The 20,298-nt window shown below is 35.4% G+C and overlaps 3 protein-coding genes across 3 annotated transcripts; 1 reads left to right on the top strand and 2 right to left on the bottom strand.

Moving 5' to 3' along the window:
- Positions 1 to 554: 554 nt before the first annotated feature.
- LOC129806996 (beta-1,4-galactosyltransferase 2) lies at positions 555 to 1,903 on the bottom strand. Its single transcript, XM_055855942.1, has one exon. It carries the CDS (start codon positions 1,790 to 1,792, stop codon positions 827 to 829), a length of 966 nt encoding a protein of 321 aa, XP_055711917.1. The 5' UTR covers positions 1,793 to 1,903; the 3' UTR covers positions 555 to 826.
- A 98-nt stretch (positions 1,904 to 2,001) lies between these two features.
- On the bottom strand, positions 2,002 to 8,077 carry LOC129806995 (WD repeat-containing protein 55 homolog). The gene is made up of 4 exons (XM_055855940.1): positions 7,897 to 8,077; positions 7,535 to 7,830; positions 6,752 to 7,322; positions 2,002 to 2,572 (listed from the first exon to the last, which is right to left on the bottom strand). Coding segments are annotated over exons 1-4 (1,350 nt in total). The 5' UTR covers positions 7,899 to 8,077; the 3' UTR covers positions 2,002 to 2,091.
- A 3,603-nt stretch (positions 8,078 to 11,680) lies between these two features.
- On the top strand, positions 11,681 to 18,670 carry LOC129806994 (programmed cell death protein 10). Its single transcript, XM_055855939.1, has 4 exons — positions 11,681 to 11,927; positions 12,259 to 12,569; positions 12,639 to 12,803; positions 18,208 to 18,670. The coding sequence occupies exons 1-4, from the start codon at positions 11,856 to 11,858 to the stop codon at positions 18,290 to 18,292; spliced, it is 633 nt and encodes a 210-aa protein (XP_055711914.1). The 5' UTR covers positions 11,681 to 11,855; the 3' UTR covers positions 18,293 to 18,670.
- Positions 18,671 to 20,298: the final 1,628 nt, after the last annotated feature.

The following is a 20,298-nucleotide window of genomic DNA, read 5'->3' as shown; positions in this document are numbered from 1 at the left end:
AAATATATCAACATTTTTTAATGTTAATTTTACACCTTTTTAAGGGTAAAATTAACATGAAAAAGGGTAATTTTAACTCCCAATACACCTAAAAAGGGTAATATTTACACCGATTTTGGATCAATACTGCAGGGTAAAATTAACATTTCCGGAATGTTATTTTAACTTTTTCGGATTTCTCTCTCAGTGTATATATTGCTGCAAATTCTTGTGTCTTGGGAGGGGTCACATAAATCCAGAAATCGATATCTCAAACCACTTAACCATCATACCGATAAAACTTAAAAAGAAATACCACATTTACTCCAAAGACTCCAAAGGTGTTTGTTTTCAGGATGGAGAGGGTAAAAAAGATACAAATTTGTAAAAAAAAAAAAAAAATATAGAAAAATTAGCTGGAGTTGTTGGTCTCGCATGAAATAATCAATCAAATTGAACATAAGAAAATTGCTTGCAATACTTATGCACGATGTAAGTTTTACAAGGTGCGAGCATCTTGCTAAAATTTCCGCTATTACTATTTTCTTGTGCTTACTAAGAGAAACCATAGAACATGTTTATTTCACATTTAATTCGTAAAAACATGTATAATAGAAAATTTTATTTATTTACACAAACATTGAATATTGAACTTGTTCCTGATCAATATTTGATTTTTTTAATGGGGATTCATGAGATTCAAAATTGAGTAATTAAAATGAGATCACTATTTCACTATTTCCACTGAAAATATCATGAGATTTTCCTGCAAATCGAGCTAGAAAATCCTTAAAATAAATACGTGCTAAAATAAATAACGTGGGAGATTTCGTGGTATTTCATCATCTCAGGTATTCACGAGAAGATGTGTGAAGAGATCGTGCAGGATGTATGCCTTCTGCTCGTAGATCAGGGAATTGAGACCGTCCGTGTCGTAGCGCAAGTGTCCCGTCCTGAGGAAAGCCAGCCTGTCCTCGTTGGGTCTCTCTTTGGCATGCTTGAGCATCGTGTATCGACTGTAGGCGGGATCGAAGCGACAGATCTGGATGTCTTTGGCCTGGAGGCGCCTGAAGAAGTCATCATCTTCCCCTCCCCAACCATTGAACATATTGGACATCCCATTGACCTCCACGAAGGGCTTAGATTCGATGGCTACGGCGCCCCCGAAGAGACCCAGATAGGGCAGATTGTAGCGAAATTGGTCAAGGCTGGCACACATGTGCCTCGGTTGACGGGTGCAGGCATACACCTGACCCAGGCTCATGGGTAAGAGATCCACATCATGGAGGATTAGACAGGGAAAGCCCAACTTCATGGCAGCCACAGAGCCGATGTTGAACAATTTGGCGCGATTGAAGGGCTTCCTGTCGAATTGCTCCACCACGAAAATCCGGTAGTGGAGCCTCTGTTCGCGCAGGAAGTTGTGCATGTAGGTTAGGAATTGCCTGAGCTGCCTCTCTCTGTCTCTGTACACCACAATCACCGCTACACTGTACTTTGGGGCACAATCTGGTGGAAAGTACTCACCACCTAATCGAATGCTGCCCGGATGGTGCAGCTTCCCCAGATATTCGTCAGTCAGCATGAATTTGTTCCCGGCTATGATGTCCCCATAGCTGCAGGTTTCTAGGCCACGTTTTGTGATGTTCTTGGTTGTCTTGGCCACAAGTTCCACTTCCATTTGATCCATCGGCAGGGAGACGTAGTGCGTGGCGTATCTGCCCGGCCAGATACAGTAAATTATCACAATCAGGAGGCACACACAGATGCAGTTTCTGTCAGAGATTCGTCTCATCGTCCCGCCCCAAGACATCACAACTGATTTCTGCACTCCCGGCCACGGATTTTCACACCAAATCCCGCATTTTTCCCCCACGAGCACTTTTTTGTTTATACTTCGCTCCGGCACTTGACGTTTCCTGGCCAGAAATCGAGCGAGAAAGGTAAAACAGAAGCACGGCTACACTGTAAAAAATCGCACGGATAAATCCGCCTTTGCCGGGAAGAGAAAACCAAAGGATCTTTATAGGATATCTCATAAAATCTTTAATTTAAACACCATCTCTACATCGAATAGAAGGAAAAAAACAGCCCAAATCATCTCCAAGAGACTCAATCAACAAGTCCGGAGAAGAAATCCCGTGCATTTGTGTACTTGGACGAGGGCAGATTGAATTTGGCATCCTTGGTGGGCATATCATCGTCAAAGTCCTCAAAGTACTTGATATTCCAGAAGCGAATGTCATTGTCATGCGAACTGGATGCGATAAACTCTCCCGTATTGCTGATGTCCATTGTCTCCACAGCCATGCTGTGCTGCCCCACGACACCCAAATTCCTCCCAGGCACCGTATTGACGGCCCGCAGGAGCCCATCTTCACACCCAAGTACCCCCATTCGCTGCGTAACTGGCAGCATGGCATTGATGGCTGTCTTTGGGCCATTGAACACATCACAGTGATAGCCAAATTCGCCCCAATTGAAAGAATACATGCGTCCCTTGGATGTGCCCACCACCAACTTCGAGTCATTCCTGTACAGACCCATACAAGTCAGTTCTTCCTCGTACTGCTCCGACTGCACGTACATCTTCCTGAACATGAAAATTTTTAAGGAATTCCCTTGGTTGAAACATCAGAGAAACATGTTTCATGAAACATTCATCTGCCGGGAGCTTCCCGGAATAGGGATCTGCTCAAGGAGTTCGCGCATTTATGCGCGCTGCGCGCAAGCTGATTTTTACGACGTAGCGCGCAAATAATATTTTATGCGCGCAGCATTTACCTTTTACGTTTTTTTTTATATTGAGATGAATAATAATAATAATTATTATTATTATTATTAATTTCATAAATTATTTTTAAAATCAGTACAACTCGCGCCCCGATAGCGATAAGTGGTTGAAAATGATGATGATGAAATCAATTCTATAGCGGATAAGAAGATATTTATCATGTATTTCACTTATTTTTAAAAAATCCTGCTACTAAAAACCCAATATCTATCTATAATAAATAGGATTGAATTTAGAAGAAAAGTTCATTAATTTTAGAAGATTGGATTTGATTTTAGAAAATCTGAAGATAGAAATTTATGTCGACAGTTTTTATAAATATATATGGGAGACCGGAGATGTTAGGAACAGGGTAGTTTAATGCCCTGGACACACTTATGACTAAAGTCCAGAGACGACTAAGCTAGTTCATAGCCAAGTCAGTTCCTGACACACTGCAAATGAGGCTTAGCACCACAAAACATAACTTCCCTGGGTTTTTATGCAGTTATTTCTACTGAAATGCACTAATACTCCTCTGAAATTGAAACTATTTGTAATATCATGTCTCAGTACACGTCCAATAATTATTGTTAATTACAATTATTTGTGAGGTGGAAGCTAACTCGCGACTTAAGCCAATTTTAGCTATTCTAGTGAATAATTCTTGTTGATATACGTGAATTGTGAAGTAAATTTAAAAGTAGTTTCATTTTCAAAGGACTACTAGTGCATTTCAGTAGAAATATCTGCATAAAAACCTACGAAAGTTTTGTTTTGTGAGTGCTAGAAAATGTTAAGCCTCGTTTGTAGTGTATCAGGAACTGACTTGGCTATGAACGAGCTTAGTCATCTCTGGACTTTAGTCGTAAGTGTGTCCAGGACATAAGACACGGTAGATTTTTTCATGGGCCGCATTTAGATCTATCTTGATAAGAATTGTGGATATCCTCAGTTTTATTGCTTGGATTCTATAAACAATTCTTTAAAAATTGATCAAAATAGTAGGTTTCTGATGTTGCAGTTTCCTCTTTGTGTTTTATACTAATTATAAATGAAGAAAATTTTGTTATCTCATTAGATTACAAAGTATTTTTGAAAAATATTTCAAAAAATAGTTACAAAGATTATGCTCTATTTTTTAACATTTTAAATAACAAAAATACACGTGGGGAAGTTTGTTCACTTCACTTTCTATGAAATCTTAGGTGTAGCCAAGGGTGAAGCGTAGATCGTTTGACTGTCAAAGTAAGAGCGACAACGATATGCTTTTGCAAAATTCCCCTTTTCAAGAAATTCCAAATTTTATGCCAGAAAAAAACCGCACCCCAAATATCCTCATTCTTGTCCCTCTGTGCCCAAGATCGAGGATGTAAGGGACGAAATTACATATTCAACATTCCCCTTTTCCATCGAATCCTTTTATTAAAGTAAATACTTATGGGTATTCTACGGTCAATAAAAATTCTAAAAAAGTTTACTTTCCCCTTGGAATAATATTTCAAAGAGAAAACACGATAAAAATGGCCCAAACATCCCAGGTCTCCCCTACTTGATTTTATCTGTCCGTAAGAAAAATGTTAGAGTTCTGTTTTTAATCGAAATATTAATTCTTTTTCTTTCAGAAAGAAATAAATCAATAGCACTTGACAAAAAGACAATTATATGTAGACAATACCAGTGTAAAAGTGTAAGAGGTAAAATTTTAATCGATTGAATTTCACTAAATTTAAATGTTGTGGGAGTAGCATTAGGACTAATTTTAGAAATTCCGTATGATCAATTCTAGAAATCCTCTGGGATGATTTTATTAATAGAATACCTTATTTTAGAAATTTTTAGATTTGAAAAATTTTCCAGAAACAACCAGAAAACGTAGTACAGTCGAAATTGTGCACAAATCCTGCACTACCTCAGCACAAACCGTGTAAAGTCTTATAAATCTTCTTCTCCTTTAATATGAAACAGTTAAAATTGTGTACTAAAACTGTATAAGGGAAGTGTACCACGGATCGGAATGTAAAGAGACGTGCTCCATATTTAGTTGAATATCTGAGTTCCAAAACACTCTTTGGTATTTTTTTAAATGCTAAGTGATAAATTAGTGATTCATTTAACCATTTTCGTGTATTCACACTTTTGCTAATTATGGAAATTAATAATATATAGGTGTAATTGTAAGGATGAAATGTGTTCCGCGGATCGGAAGGCACTTAATCAGGTGTTCCGCGGATCGGAAGGGGTGAGCCACGGATCGGCAGATGTTTTTGATGAGAATCCTCTTGCTTTCTTGGCATCTAAATCACTTTACAAGGCTTCATTGAACCTTCTTTGTCATCCTTACACTGTGCACTGTGTATTCACATGATACAACTTCTAAAATTGTTAAATTTAATGAAACTTTCAGTGGTAAATTGTTCTATCACAACAATAACATCTAATAATGGCTGTGAAGATGACAGCTGAGTGCGCTGAACGCAATTTTCCACGAAAAAACTGTGTCGATTCGAGGAACAGATGAAAGAAAACGTACTTGTTCGCAAAAGTAATTTATTTTCATATTACTTGCCGAAATAATTGAAAAAGTGTATTGATAGTGAAATTAGAGTTCCTGAATATTCATTTTTTAATTAAAACAGATTTGTAAATCATTTTAATCAAACAAAATTCCTCATATTCATGCAGACAAATTCTCGCGTGAAATATTAAGAAAGTGATGAATGGCGGATTTTTTGCCAAGACTCTGATACAGTGATTCAATAAATTAGGCAAATAATAGCAATTTTGTTTGAAACTCGACGAGAAAATTGGTTCTGTAGATTAAATATGAACTAACGTGATGCATCTTGCTAAAGAAAATTACTAAAAATACAGTGAATAATTTTCAAAAATACATTTTATTTTGGGGTGCCGATACGCGGGACAACCTTCCGATCCGAGGAACACTGACGATCGCTGGTACATTTACCTTAGCTTCTGCTTAAAAAAATCTAAATTGTGTGCAAAACCTACACAACCTTAGTATAAAATGATTAAGATAGTGAATAATACTCGCACAGCTTAAGCATAAAATGGTAAAGATTTTGCTAAAATATACTGATGAAGCAGAGACTGCTTAACTAGCCGTTTCATACTTCAGCAAAATGATTAATTAATCTTTTATGCTTAAGCATTGAGAGTTTTATGCACAATTTACCCGTTTTCTGTTTAAGCTGAGCGAATTTTATACATAACATTGTCTAAGTTCAGTATTTTTTTCGCACCTCTACGGACGATAGGGACAAAATAGCTGAAAAATTTAAGAATTTTTTTTGACAAAACTAATGAATGTTAATTTTCACTTTAATGAAAAATATGACGTATAAGTAGTTGTACTTTCCAATGCTAAGCAAATTTGATTTTTAAGCAAAATTTTCGCTGGTATTTTATAAAGTTTTGAATTATAGTTGTGTTATTTTTAAAAATTGTCTAAATTACGTGAAGATAATATGTGCATTTGGAAAACGTTCGAGAAATAATCTGGCCATCTATTAAACATTTTATGTTATTATTATAGACAAAAATGAACATATTTTCAGACATTCTTATATAGTTTTATAAGAATGTGTTGGCCTTAGATATTGTAAATGCAACGTATACTTATATTTTCTTATTATTTTTAACGATTTCAAAAGATTTTGAAATCCCAAACGTGCCACTTTTTTCGGAACAAAATATACTGTGTAAAGGACGAATCCACAGAGAAACTAAACGCTTTTTCTGGAAACCGGGAACTGAAGCCTTTTTGTTGGTTGGTATTACCTTCTTCAGTCTCAAATAAAATGTTTTTCGCGTAAAAGTTTGCGCGCAAAAATAGAGCTTGCGCGCAAGAAAAGAAATTACGCGCAGTGAATCTTGCGCGCAAAAGTCGAAAATTTTTTTGCGCGCAGCGCGCAAGAATACTCCGTGCGCAGATCCCTAGCCGGGAGCTTCCCGGAAAGCCCAAAAAAGCAAACTTACCTGGCTCCGAGATTGATAGAAGTGAGATATCCATCTCCGCTGGTCATGAGGAGGATCTTCTTTGAGTCATTGGAGTGAATACTGGAAATGTAGTCATCGACTTCGTGAAGTGAGAACAAAGGAGTCTTCTCTTGCGTCCTGAGATCCCAAACTTTCAGATGTCCATCGTCATCTCCTGTTGCAATGAGATTCTCATTGATAGGCCTAACACAGTAGATAGCCGTCTCATGGGCTCCATCGTAATACCTCCGGAGCTTTCCTGTCTTTACATCTGTAATCATTATGCTCTTGTCTTTGGACGTCGAGTATAGAACATCTCCATCTTCGCTAAATTCCACATCCCGGCAGGCTTTTGTGTGAACCTCGTATGTCTCCACGATTGTGTTTTCCTCCAAGGAGTATTTGTACAGGAGAACATCGCCAGTTATCAGAGCCACGGCCAGGTGGTCAGAAATGGGATGGAAGGAGAGATCAGTCACAAACTCCTCCGTCTGAATGTCCTTTGGATGATTCCGAGGCATCTTCAATTCTGTGATTATTCGCTGGACTATTGCATAATCCTCGTCGGCGTCTGGAAAAAAGATGTGAAACATTTCCTATCCCGTGTTTCATGAAACATGAAGAAACGAATTTGAAACCCTGACGAAAGAATCGTTTCAAACGCTTTCCCTGACAAAAAAAAACAAAGCTGAAACCCTGACACTTCTTCAAAGTCCTCAATCTTACTCCAAAATTCCCTTAGATTCACCTGCAAAGTAATTGTTTTAGATGACCTGTCCTTACCTTCCTCCATGGAATTCCTGGTACTCTTCTCTGTCTCCTCTTCATTATCTTCATCCTCATTGACCCCTTCCGCTTCTGCATCATCCTCAACTTCCTCCTCTGACTCACAGCTGGATGGCTCAAAGTCCGAATCTGTGTCCAGTGTCACGTCCAATTCTGCTTCCTCAGCTTCGCTCGCCATCTCATTGACAATTTCCTCAGCAAAGTGAATCTCAGCCTGGATCTCCCCGAGAATATCAATCTCGTCGTCGTCAATGTCTACGTACTCCGGTTCGTCGGGCTTGTAGAAGTCTCTCCTGGTGACCCAGACACAGGTAAACAAAGTCATTGGGAAACTGCCAGGATTTTTGCACAATACTCACATAATTTCACGAAATTCCTTTGTGCATTTGACTCCCCAGACGCCCTGGAGCACTTCTAAACACTATCCGGAAGGTATCTACAGCTAGGATTGGGGATTTGGCAGACTTTTTCTAATAAATAAAAAACAATGAGGTTCGACCGGAAGTTTATGACATTTCCAAGCATTTTTCGACGATTTCTACATTTATGTTTATTTTATTACATGTATGTTATTGTATGTAATTTATGTAAAATACAGTAAAAAGATTTCCCAGAAAAGCCATGTATAACTGCGTTATCACACTTGCACATTAAAATTTCAATATGATTTACATTAATTGTCGCTGGTGAGAGTCCAAATGGGTAATTTGTGTGTTTGAATCATTTTATATTCAAAATTTCATCTATTTGTTGATAAGAAGGTAGACTTGGCCTGCAAAATTTGATATGAATTGATTTATAGTTAATAGCATTAATTCGAAAAATAATGCAATATTTTCTTTAATTTTTTAATGTGAAAAATATTTATGCCTTAGGTAAATTTAAACTTATTTTTGAAGGTCAAGTCCACTTCTTTATCAATAAATAGAAAAAACCTCCAAATATTAAGTGACTCAAAGACACAAATAACATATTTGGACGCTCACAAGCGAAAATTAATGTGAATCACATTAAAATTTTAATGTGCAAGTGTGATAACGCCGTAACAGTGTTTTCTTTAATACAGTACCCGCTCTCTAATCCGGATCGCCGTAATCCGGACGAGTTATTGACGGTTACATTTAAAATAATTTTGTGGTCATGTATGCATGTGTCTTCATCAATGAAAATGTATTATCCTGTGATGTTTTTGTTTAATACATGAAGTATAATAGGATAGAATTCTCTAATTATGTCTTTTTAAGCTTCTTTAAAACTTTTATTCTATTTCTACAAAAAAATCTTGTATTATATTTTCAAAACGTTGAACAAATTTAAAAAATCCATCCGGATTACGAAGCGGACATCTGTCATTTTGTCTCCCAATCATCCGGATTACAAAGCGGCACTACGTATGCAAAAAAAAAGTAGTTAAATAATTTTGTCTTAGGGTAATTAATGGCCCACTGAACTCAAAAATACCATCCATTCTTCATTACCTCTTTCCGTTTGGGCGCCAGGTGAGAAAAGGTAAAGACCGCCTCCAGGCGGTCATATCGGTTTAGAGCATAAAAAGACTGAAATATTTTTATCGAAAGATAGTGAACAAATAGTAAAATAAATTAATTTTAAACGTTTTTTATGGATGAATGTTCTATGATTATCTCAAAAATAATAATTTTTAGGAAAAAACGTTTATAATTTTTATAATTAGACGTTAATGAAGCTCAAGGTATGGCAATAAGACTGAGTTTTAAACTAATAGATCGCAGGCTAGGTATGAAAACGTCACCTTCTTGTAAAATTTGAATGTCCTCTGAAATACATTGATCATCTTCTGATTTTATTTCACGATCTGGGGAATTAAAGGACGATTTAGGGAATTAACATCACTGTTGAAATCTGCTTCTTTATCTATTTCACTTAATTCGCAGAAATCGACCATTTTACTCATTCTGGATAGTATTCGAGTAATCTCAATTGTTTTCCATGATTAATATCTTGCAAAATAATAATATATCCGCAATTCTTAAAATTTCTCAATAAAAATCACATTAGAATACTTCAAATAATTCCACTAATCCAATAATATTGGAAAGTGCTAATGAAGAAGAGATTGCACCTGAATGTCTGAAATGAATGAACTTTGTGAATGTGAAAATGTCTTTTTCTAGACATTCAGATCTTTGCACCGGGCGGGACCCAAGAGTAAACGGTCTTGCCTATTGCACCACCGAGATCCCCAATTCTTCATTAACGTAGATTAATACTTATGTATTAAACGACTAAATACATCCTTTAGCAGTGATTTCATGAAGGTTTCGATTGTTTAAATTCATTTTTATCAAAAACTACAGTAGACTCTCTCAAATTCGGGCATTTGGGACCGAAATGTCACCCGAATTAGAGAGAAATTCGGACGATAAAATTTTTGAAATGCAACAATTTTTTGTTCAACTGCATACACATATTGAGTTTACATTTTTATATATATTGTAAATTACATTAAATTTCTTTATAAGTGCAAAATCACATCAAAACTAAGAGAAACCATAGCAAATTTAAGCATATTTGCTTTATTCGATAATCATAATCAGACTTGAAAAATAATAACAAACTTTTTTGAAATACAGTAGACTCTGGCTTATCCGTGGACTCTTTTTCCGGGTGGCATAGAAAAGTCCGTGAGACAGTTGAATTTTAAAAATTTTGTTGACATAATTGTCCCCGTTTTGGATTTTTTTTGTTAAAGCAAATGTGTTCTATCTACTGTTATTCTTTCTCACTGTAACTTTTTTGGACAGTACGCATGTTTAGAGACAATGTCAATTCAGTCAAGTCGGAATTCACTCCACAAATTTTCAATGTAAATAAAAAAAAAATCGTTGGATTTCGAACAATTTGATTTGTATCAATCTCAAAATCCGTGTGACATTTGGTCACGCTCTCACGGATAAGCGAGAGTCTACTGTATAACCTCTGCCCGAATTAAAAAGTAGCACGATCTTAAGAGAGCCGAATTAGCGAGAGTCTACTGTAAATTGAAATCACCAAATCGTCAGTTAAATCAGCTTTTGTCGTAACTTCCTTTTGACAACTTTTCAGGAGACGAAATTTTCAGTTGAGCATTATTTTTCTTAAAAATGAGCCCCAAATGCGATACTTTTAAGTAAAAATAATAAAAGTGCCACTAATAAACTGTAAGTTAACTTGAGAAAAGCATTATAAAATGATTTAAAAGCTGAGATATTGAGATATATGTTAGAAGAAACACAATAATATTTTATCGTAATTTGCATCGTTTATAAAGCCGTAACTTCTAATGTATGGAGGTCTTGGAAGTTACGACAATTTTCAAAAATACATTATATCAATTTTAATTACTCTAGTGATAATGAGTGTCTTTATTTGACTAAATTAGTCAATTATACTGTTATCCCTGACCCTAAAAACTTTTATTTCATAAATTTTATTGAATAAATTTTGTACGCAGCGTCACTTGTTTTGTTTTGAAATAATGACAGATGGACAGGGATTTTTTCACACTTTTTTCTCACAAATATTGAACTAAAATGATTTAATGTTGCATTATTCGCACTGTCTTTGGATATTTGGAAGAGATCGTGAACGTTTTAATGAGAAATATTATATTTTTGCTGCAAATTACAAGCCACGCAAGCGAGCTAAAAAAAGTTACGGCAAATGCTGATTAGAGCAAGTTTTGTATGAAAATTTGTCGTAACTTCCCCAAAAATGGAAGTTACGACAAATTCTGATAAATTTTTATTAATTAAGGGCACTTACCATAATTTTTTTTTAAAATAATTTTTATTGGGCTTATAAAAGTTTCTTTTTCTCAAGTGCGTTTAATAAACAAAATTACGCCGATTCTAAATATGTATATATCTCAAAATCGCAAAAATAAAGTTACGACAAATGCTGATTTAACTGACGAAATGTCAACGAGATAGATTAAAAACCGGGCTTTATTGCGACCTTTTGTGTAGATTGAGAATTACAAAAATCTGAATTTTTTTTTAAAGAAAATGGTCCCATTACAATTAAATGTTGTTTGTGTAATTTATTTTTTAGTTGTGGTTAGATCGGATCAGGTATTTAATACAGGTATAAAATTAGCGTAATTTTTACATTGCGTGACAATTGCAGACACCAGCGCCTCTGGTGTGCAGCACTGTAAAACAATTGTGAATAGAAAAAATTCTAAGAATTTGGCTGCGTGAAAAGAGTGAAAAATCGTAGATTTTCTTGAATTTTCCCAAATGAAAAGTGCTTAAGAGTGTGCCTGAGATTGTAGTGAATAGTAAAATTCCTGAGGAAGATGACAATGGGTGACGAGACGCCAGTAACATCGTTAATTTTGGCTGTTTTGATACGCCCCATCTTGTCACAGGTATTTTCATTTGGGAACACCTCAATTTTTCCCTCAAGGTTTTCCGCACTTCTTGGCTTTCCTGGTCAGAGACCTCCCAAGTTCTCCCACGCCCTATTCTCACAGCGTTTGGAGAATTTCTGACACAGGACAGGGAGTGCTTGGCGATTGAAGACAAAAGAAAACACCTTGACCAGAGACATTCAATTAACTCTTCTGGAAATTACATTTTTTTAACGTTATCTCTGGCGAGAAATCAGACACGAAAAGAGAGATATTTTCTATTGCGTCGGATGTAATTGATAGCGTGGTAACAGGTTTGCCCAATACCTCTCTCTCTGTCTCTTGGTAGCTCGAGAGGCGAGATGTTGTGGCTTCGCAGACACTCAGGGCAGCTCTCACGAAGGCAGAACAAACCCATCCGGGACTCACGTACGACCTGGTGATGGGCATTATGCGCAAAGGAGAGATTAATGTCAACATGAACGAGAGCATCCTGCGACTCCAGGGAGCAGCTTCAGATTCGGATTTGATTGAGTATCGACTCAATCGATCAGAAGACGCCTTCCAGGAGCTCAACAAGAAGTCAGCAGCCCTCAAGCGAATCCTCAGCCGAATACCCGACGAGATTACCGACAGAAAGACTTTCCTGGAGACAATAAAGTGAGTCAAGGACAATTATTTTCTTGCTCCTCCAAGAAATTTCTCACTGTAAATCCCAAAAAATTCCAGAGAGATTGCCAGTGCCATCAAGAAACTGCTGGACGCTGTCAACGAGGTTGTGGGCTTCATTCCGGGCACATCCGGGAAGCAGGCGGTGGAACAGAGGAAAAAGGAGTTTGTGAAATATTCCAAGAAATTCAGCACGACTCTCAAAGAATACTTCAAAGAGGGACAGTAAGTACATTTTCTTTGAATTCCTAGAATTCTCATTCATTTGCATCCAGAGTCTTGAACAATTGAAAGTCTGTTGCAATCTCAATGGGAACGTCTTATCTTGATTGAGTGGTTCGGACTTTCTTTTGGGGATTTTTGAATGAAGATTTGGAAAGACCCAAATTCTAATCAATTTTCTCATTTACAACTCAGTATTATTTCTGATTTTGGATGAAAAACAAAAAAAAAAAGAAAGCTAGTCCTTATAGTTCTTTGGAAAAAATGATAAATTATAGAGGAAATTGGGGCAAATTCGACAAAGTTCATTTGTTTTTTCACGAGCTTCAGGAAAGTCAAAAATTTCTAATCAAAGTAGTCCTATAGGAAATTTACCGAAAATTATATTTTTCTTTAATTCGAAGAAGACGTGATTTTCCAGTCATTTTCTAAATGCTGTTTTTTGACAGGAAAACATTGGTTCATAAAAGTCAAGAAATTTCCAAATTGGAGATATAAGCGTACCGAGTATAAGTCATTCACTCATTGCAGATTATTATCAAAGTCCTAAATTATTTTTGATAAAAGATTTCTGGCAGGACAATTATTCTGGACACACTCACTGACATAGGGGAGACCGGGGCAAAATGAGCCAGAAAATTTAATTTTTCTTTGAGTATAATTTGTGTAGAAAAAGAGGTGGCAGAGCGTCCCAGGCTGTGCGAAATGCTCGAACTCGTGACTTAGATGCTATTACCTCAAAAGTCCTTTCACATCATTTACCGTTTACCGGTACTCAACCGATTTGAATCGATTCATACATCACTCAATAGATCCCACAAAATAGTTTAAAAAGAGTAATAAAAATTATATTCGAACAAAAATTACTTATCGGTAAATAACCGATTCATTGCCGGTTCACAATCGATTTGAACCGATTTATAAATCACTCAAAATATTGCCCAAAATATACCTCACGAGTAATTAAATTCAATTTCGTATAAAATTTATTTATCGGTTATGAACCGGTTCATTACCGATTCGAATCGGTTCAGTTTTGTCGAAAATTCCAAGGCCTTTCCAACGAGCCCAAACATGACCCCATTCGGTTAAGAAATACGCTCTCTCGAGCCTTTTTAACTTTTCACCTTGAAAAACCATTATTAGGAATGATTCAACGCTATTTCCGTCTAAGGACGAAATGTCCGCCTGGGTGATCTCTAAAACATATCCAAAAATGAAAAAATCGCACGACACGTTTTCGAACAATCCCAAAAGAAATATGGTTTTGGAAGTTATTTATTTCTTAAAATACCAATACTTTACCGATTGTGAACCAATCAATTGAATTTAAAATTACAAATCTTTTCAAATAAATCCAAAATTTAACCAAATCGAGTGATAAATAGGCCCTCCAGGATGACTGACTTTTGACCTTGAAGAAAGGTCATCTGATTTTGACCTAGGAAGGTGTCGATGCGGCTAAATACAAGCAATACACGGAGTTCCTCTTTCAAAAAAATTCTCAAAACCGAAGAAAAGGACCGTGAATTCAATCAAGTGACACAGAAAAATTGCATACCTACAAGAGGTCTTTGGAATAAGTTGCGGAAACACCGTGATATATGCAAAACATTTTCGGTGCCAATTTTTCAGCCTATTTTCAGCGCCAACAGTTCATGTATTTCAAATTTACGAAGTGAAAAATATTTGCATACATTTAGGGACAATTCAAAAATTATTTTATAATAGTAGGCAACGTAGGCATTTCATATCAAATTCTTTCAATCCGTATTCACTTAAGACGGAACTCCCTGTATCCAGATAGACTACCTCCATAATATATCCAAAAATGAACGAAATCTTCAGGGCTAATTTAAAAAAAAATTATAAACCTCATTTTGACGTATTTTGAAGAAGAAAGGGAACGCGTAAAGGGAGGGGGAACAAAGAAAGAGATTAGTTTCAAGATCATGTCATTTTAGGAAGGTCATCGAAGACCCGAAGTCGATATCTCTTACGGATTAAATTTTATATGGTTTAGAAAAACGCGAAAAATTGTTGAATTTTGACCAATTGGCAAAACATATCCGAAAATGATTGAAAAACTTTGGGCCAATTTTGAGATAAATAATAAAAAATATTTTTGCAAATTTCTTGTTCAAATTCCTTAAATTTTGAAAGTTTAAGCCTCGGTCTTCTTTGGAAAATCCGAAAATTTTGATCATTTTTTATCACTTTCATTTTTTTCTAACCAAAAAGGATCTTTTTATTGAAAAAATAAACTTTTTCATGACATTTTTGAATTTTTACTGAACATTTAATTGTGCTAAACAAAAAATTAAAAATTTGACCAAATTTAAGTCTTTATCTCTAACAGTTTAGTCTATAGTATCATATTTGGATTTTAGAATGTTAAAAAAAAATTGCATTACTACTAAACTATGTCCACTTCTTGTATTTCTCAAATTTCATACATTTTTAGTCATTTTTATTCACTTTTATATGTATTAAGAATAATAAAAAAAGAACAGCAAAAGACAATAAACTATCTATAGGTTTTCCAGCAACAGTCTTGAAAGAAAATAATAAAAAAATTAGAACTTGTACTGCAAACATTACAACATTTCAAGTTATTATGAATTCTTCCAGTGGAGTTTGAGAATTAAAATTGGTCAATTTCAAAGGCTCCTCAGTAGGTAGCCTAGAATAGTTTTAAGAACATCCACCAGATGACTATGTGATGTCCCGATTAAAATTCTGAACGTTGAAATTCTGAAAAGGCCAAAATACCGAAAGCCCGTGAATCCCAAAATTTCGGACACAAATATCCTAAAAACTAAAATCCCGAAGATCTAAAATCCCAAAGAGCCAAAATCCTAAACGCTAAAATCCCGGATGACTCGAAATCCCGAGATCCAAACCTCAAAAGTCAAAAACCCGGATGAATCTAAATTCATAATGCAAAAATCCCGGAAGGGCCAAAATCGCGAATCCCAACATTTCAAACGCTAATATCCTGAAAATCAAAATCCCGAAGGAGTCGAAAGCCCGAAAGCCAAAATCTCAAACGCCAAAATCCTGAGAGCCAAGATCCTACATCGTTGAAAATAGCGAATAGCCTAAATCCCCAACGCCAGAATCTCGAACGCCAAGATTCCAAAAAATCAAAAACCCGAATGGGTCGAAATCCCGAACGCAAAAATCCTAAAAGGGTCAAAATCCCGAAAGCTAAAATCGCAAACCCCAAATCCCGAATGACTGGAAATCTCGAGCGCCAAATCCCAAAAGTCAAAACACCCGAATGAATCAAATGCCAGAACGCAAAAATCCCGAAAGGGCCAAAATCGTGAAACCCAATAATTTAGACACCAATATCCTGAAAACCAAAATCCCAAATGGGTTGAAATCCCGAAAAGCCAAAATCCAAAGAATCTAAAATCCCGAAAAACTACAATTCCAAAAATCCAAACCCAACTTAAATCCTGAAAGTCCAAAGTCCCCAAAGCCGGCACCCCGAAAACCAAAATATTATATAATAATAAGAATATTTATTAATCATAAAAATAAGGTCATCCTTCTTATAATTGTGTCAAGATAAATAAAAAGAAAAAATTAAAAGAAGAAAATCAAAGGAATAAAAGTAAAGAAAATAGAAAACGCCAAAAAATCCCGAGAAGCTAAAATCACAAAAAAACCAAAAATCCAAAATTAAAGATTTCAAAACCGAAAGTCCCGAGAAACTAAAATCCAGGAAAGCCCAAAATCCCGAACACCAAAATCCCGAATGAGTCGAAATCCCGAAGGCAGAAATCCTGAAAGGACAAAAGCTTAAAAGCCAAAATCGTTAATGTCAAAATCCCGAATAACCAAAATCTCGAGAGCCAAAATCCCAAACGCTAAAATCCCAAAAGCCAAAATCCCGAGAAGCTAAAATCCCAAAAATCCAAAATCCAGAAAGCCAAAATCCCGAACACCAAAATCCTGATTGAGTCGAAATCCCGAACGCGGAAATTCTGAAAGGACAAAAATCTTAAAAGCCAAAATCGTTAATGTCAAAATTTTACGAATGATCAAAATCTCGAAAGCCAAAATCCCAAACGCTAAAATCCCAAAAGCCAAAATCCCGAGAAGCTAAAATCCCAAAATACCAAAATCCAGAAAGCCAAAATCCCAAAAGCTAAAATCCAAAAAAACAAAATTCCGGAAAGCCAAAATCCTGAATTCTTTAAAGAGTCATAGCTACTTTCATGATTGCATTCGCATTTGCTGGAGGCAGAGGGAAATTGTCTGTGTTTTGGGAAATTATTCCACACATTATTCTCCATATAATTTCATCCCTTTCAGGATTTTGAACATTCCGGATTTTGGCTCTTTCCGGATTTTTATCAGAGGAGTAATTTCTAATTTATTTTAAATAAATAAAAATTTATTTCTATTTAATTTAATGTCTCTCCTTAACCCTTTAAGGACGATTAGAACGCCGGTGTCCCATAAAGAAAATAATTTTTCCTGTGTACCTAAAGTTATTTTTTTCTTAGGTTTGTACGTAATTACAAAGTAGAAGGTTGAATGAATCTAGGATATTTTTTGCAAGTCTCTGGCTATTTGTTATATAGTAAATTTTTAAGCTCAAAAATGACGAATTTTTAATTCTCATAATGAAAATTAATTTTAATTTTTTTTTATATACAAAACCGTTTTGGAAAAAGAAACTACAATACTGAAACATAATATTTTTTCATTAGAGTGAAAATTATCAGTCATTGGTAGTCAGAAAAATTACTTAAATTTTTAGGCTATTTTTCTCCCTATCGCTCATATAGGTTGGATATAGTGTTGGATTTTCTAAGGCTAGATGTAAGATTTTTACTGATTTTGTTTATCGGTTTCATTTTTATTGCTGATTTTCGGTCCGCGAAAACTGTCTGGGGTCATGGGGTCATGTTTGGGGTCGTTGGAAAAGTCTTGGAATTTCCTATAAAACTGAACCGGTTCCAATCGGTTTTGAATCCGTAATGAACCGGTTCATAACCGATAAAAAATTTTTATCTGAAAATCAATCCTATTATACTTTTAAAACTATTTTGGGGGATCTTTTGAGAGATTTATGAATCAGTTCAAATCGGTTGAGAACCGGTAAACGCTAAATGATGCGAAAGTACTTTTGCTGTATAGCATCTAAGTCACGAGTTCGAGCATTTCGCAAAGCTTGAGGCGCTTTGCAACCCCTTTTTATTGGGGGTCATCGAAGACTGGAAGTCGATATCTCTTACCGTTTAAGCTCCAGAACAGTGATAAGTTGAAAAAAAAGACTTTTATAAACTGCTCTCTCTTTGAGTTCGAGCAGTAAAATCACGATAGTCTTTAAGAAAGTCATTTTTTGGAAGTGTGATAAAAAAGGAATTTTTATTCCTTAACCTTTCAGGGCTAATGCAGTCTTCATCAGTGCTCTCTACCTGATTCACCAGACAAATCAAATAATGATCACTGTGAAGAATAAGTGCGAATGAGAATTTCTTCCGGCAGAGGAGGCGGAGGAGAAGAGAACTATTAAAAATGATGCCAAGCACTAGGAATGCTGCCAGAAATGGTAAATTAAAGAAAAAAAAAACAAACTCCAAAACTTGAGCATAGAAATAGATTTATTTATAGATTTATTGAAATGTTAAAAATCACTGGGCAACTTAATTTTTTGTTTAACCGATATTTAATTTATAGAGATTAATATTTGTCACTCGGCCGACAAGTATTTACACATTTAGCGTTAAGCATTAAATAGATAGTGAGAACATATATTTGGATATTTTTTATGATAGACTTATTCAGAGAAAACAAAATGTATAGAAACAAATTTTCTTTTTGATATATAAATATCGTTGTACATGAAATCTTTTGAGTGTATCAATCATTAGAAATTGTGGTAACTTTAAGGTTGAAGTGAAGAGTGAAAGGAGGGTGAAGGAGGATGAAATGTGTTTTGATTTGGATAGAGAAGGATTCCCTGGGAGGATTCATCATGGACTTTTCCACTCACGTTTCCTCGTTTTGGAAGGAAAATGAAAGAAAGAGGGAGAAGGAAATTGAGAAGAACGATTAAACTGTGGCCTTTGTGATTGCAAGTGGTTAATTCTAATTTAGGACATTTGTTAGCTTGTCGATTCCTGCTATTAATCTATTTTCAGTCACTTTCACCCACGTGCATTTGGTGTTAGTATCCTCTGGTGTTTTCCATTAGCCTGGTAAGGGAAGGGGGTACCTTAGGGGATGAGAAAGAAGTGCTAAAGGGGTTGGAAAAAAAAACATATTCCCAAATGTGGGAAATTTAACAGGCAAGGGAGAACTGAAGGGGCAGGAATAAGAGAATTATCCAAACAGAGTCACATTTATTGTGGGTGTTAAACGAGAGATTTTCTCGATGAAGAAAAATTCCCACAGTGCACACCCCTCAATGGCAGATCGGATGTCTGGAGCCAGGGAAATAAAAAAAAGTGCCGGAGACATAACCACAAGCGGCTATTTTGGGATTGTCACAGGTGAGTGTTTTTTGTGTGAGAACGAGAACACCTGTTAGAGACAGATTGCATGCATTCTTTGTGTATCGCTGATTAACCTTCACATTCACTCAAAATTCATAACAAAAAATATCTCTATTTTGGTGATTTTTTGATTAATTCGAGGTATTCATTTTAAGAACAATTTTTTTTGTCAAGATGTTCTTTAAGTATTTCTTGCTGAACCTCAAGCTAGTCTTCATGATGTAAGTTTAATTAGAAAAATCCAATTATCAATATTAGCAGGAGGAAAATGTATTCGACTGAATAAAAACATGATCCAATAGTTCCAATTAATTGTTATTGAAACTTAATTAGGCCTTGCTTAAAGTGTAATGCAATCTTTCGACTCAATTCTATGAGAAATCTTTAATCGATCTTTTATTTATCCTTTTAATTCAGTAAAAACAAGGATTATGATGAACAAATTCCTGAAAAAAACTGTTCCTCATAATGTCTTATAACAAATTTTTTGTCTACTAATCAGGGAAACTCTTTAATATACTTGTAAAGGGTTTTACTTTAGAAAATTATACCGGCTTCAGACTAAAGGTTTAGTCCAGTTCCCAAAGGCCTCAAAAATCTTAATAACAAACAATTTTGTTAATTTTTCAAAATTAATAGCTAATTTGCCCTTAATATTCAATCCAAAGTAACAATTTCCTCAAAAATCTTGCTTGATAATGAATTAGAAGATTTAGGCCATATGGCTAAGCCTCAGGTCTAAAGCCCGTATTATAAAGTATTTTCATAACTGTGTTATAACACTTGCACATTAAAATTTTAATATGATTCACATTAATTGTCGCTGGTGAGAGTACAAAAGTGTAATTTGTGTGTTTGAATCATTTTATATTCAAAATTTGATTTATTTGATGATAAAAAGGTAGACTTGGCCCGCAAAATTTGATATAAATTGATTTATAGCATTAATGCGAAAAATTAATGCGATTTTCTCTTTAATT

The sequence above is a fragment of the Phlebotomus papatasi genome, chromosome 3, assembly GCF_024763615.1.
Source record: "Phlebotomus papatasi isolate M1 chromosome 3, Ppap_2.1, whole genome shotgun sequence".
Taxonomy (NCBI): domain Eukaryota; kingdom Metazoa; phylum Arthropoda; class Insecta; order Diptera; family Psychodidae; genus Phlebotomus; species Phlebotomus papatasi.
Note: the sequence above shows the minus strand (reverse complement) of the source record. Positions and strands in the feature narration are given on the sequence as shown.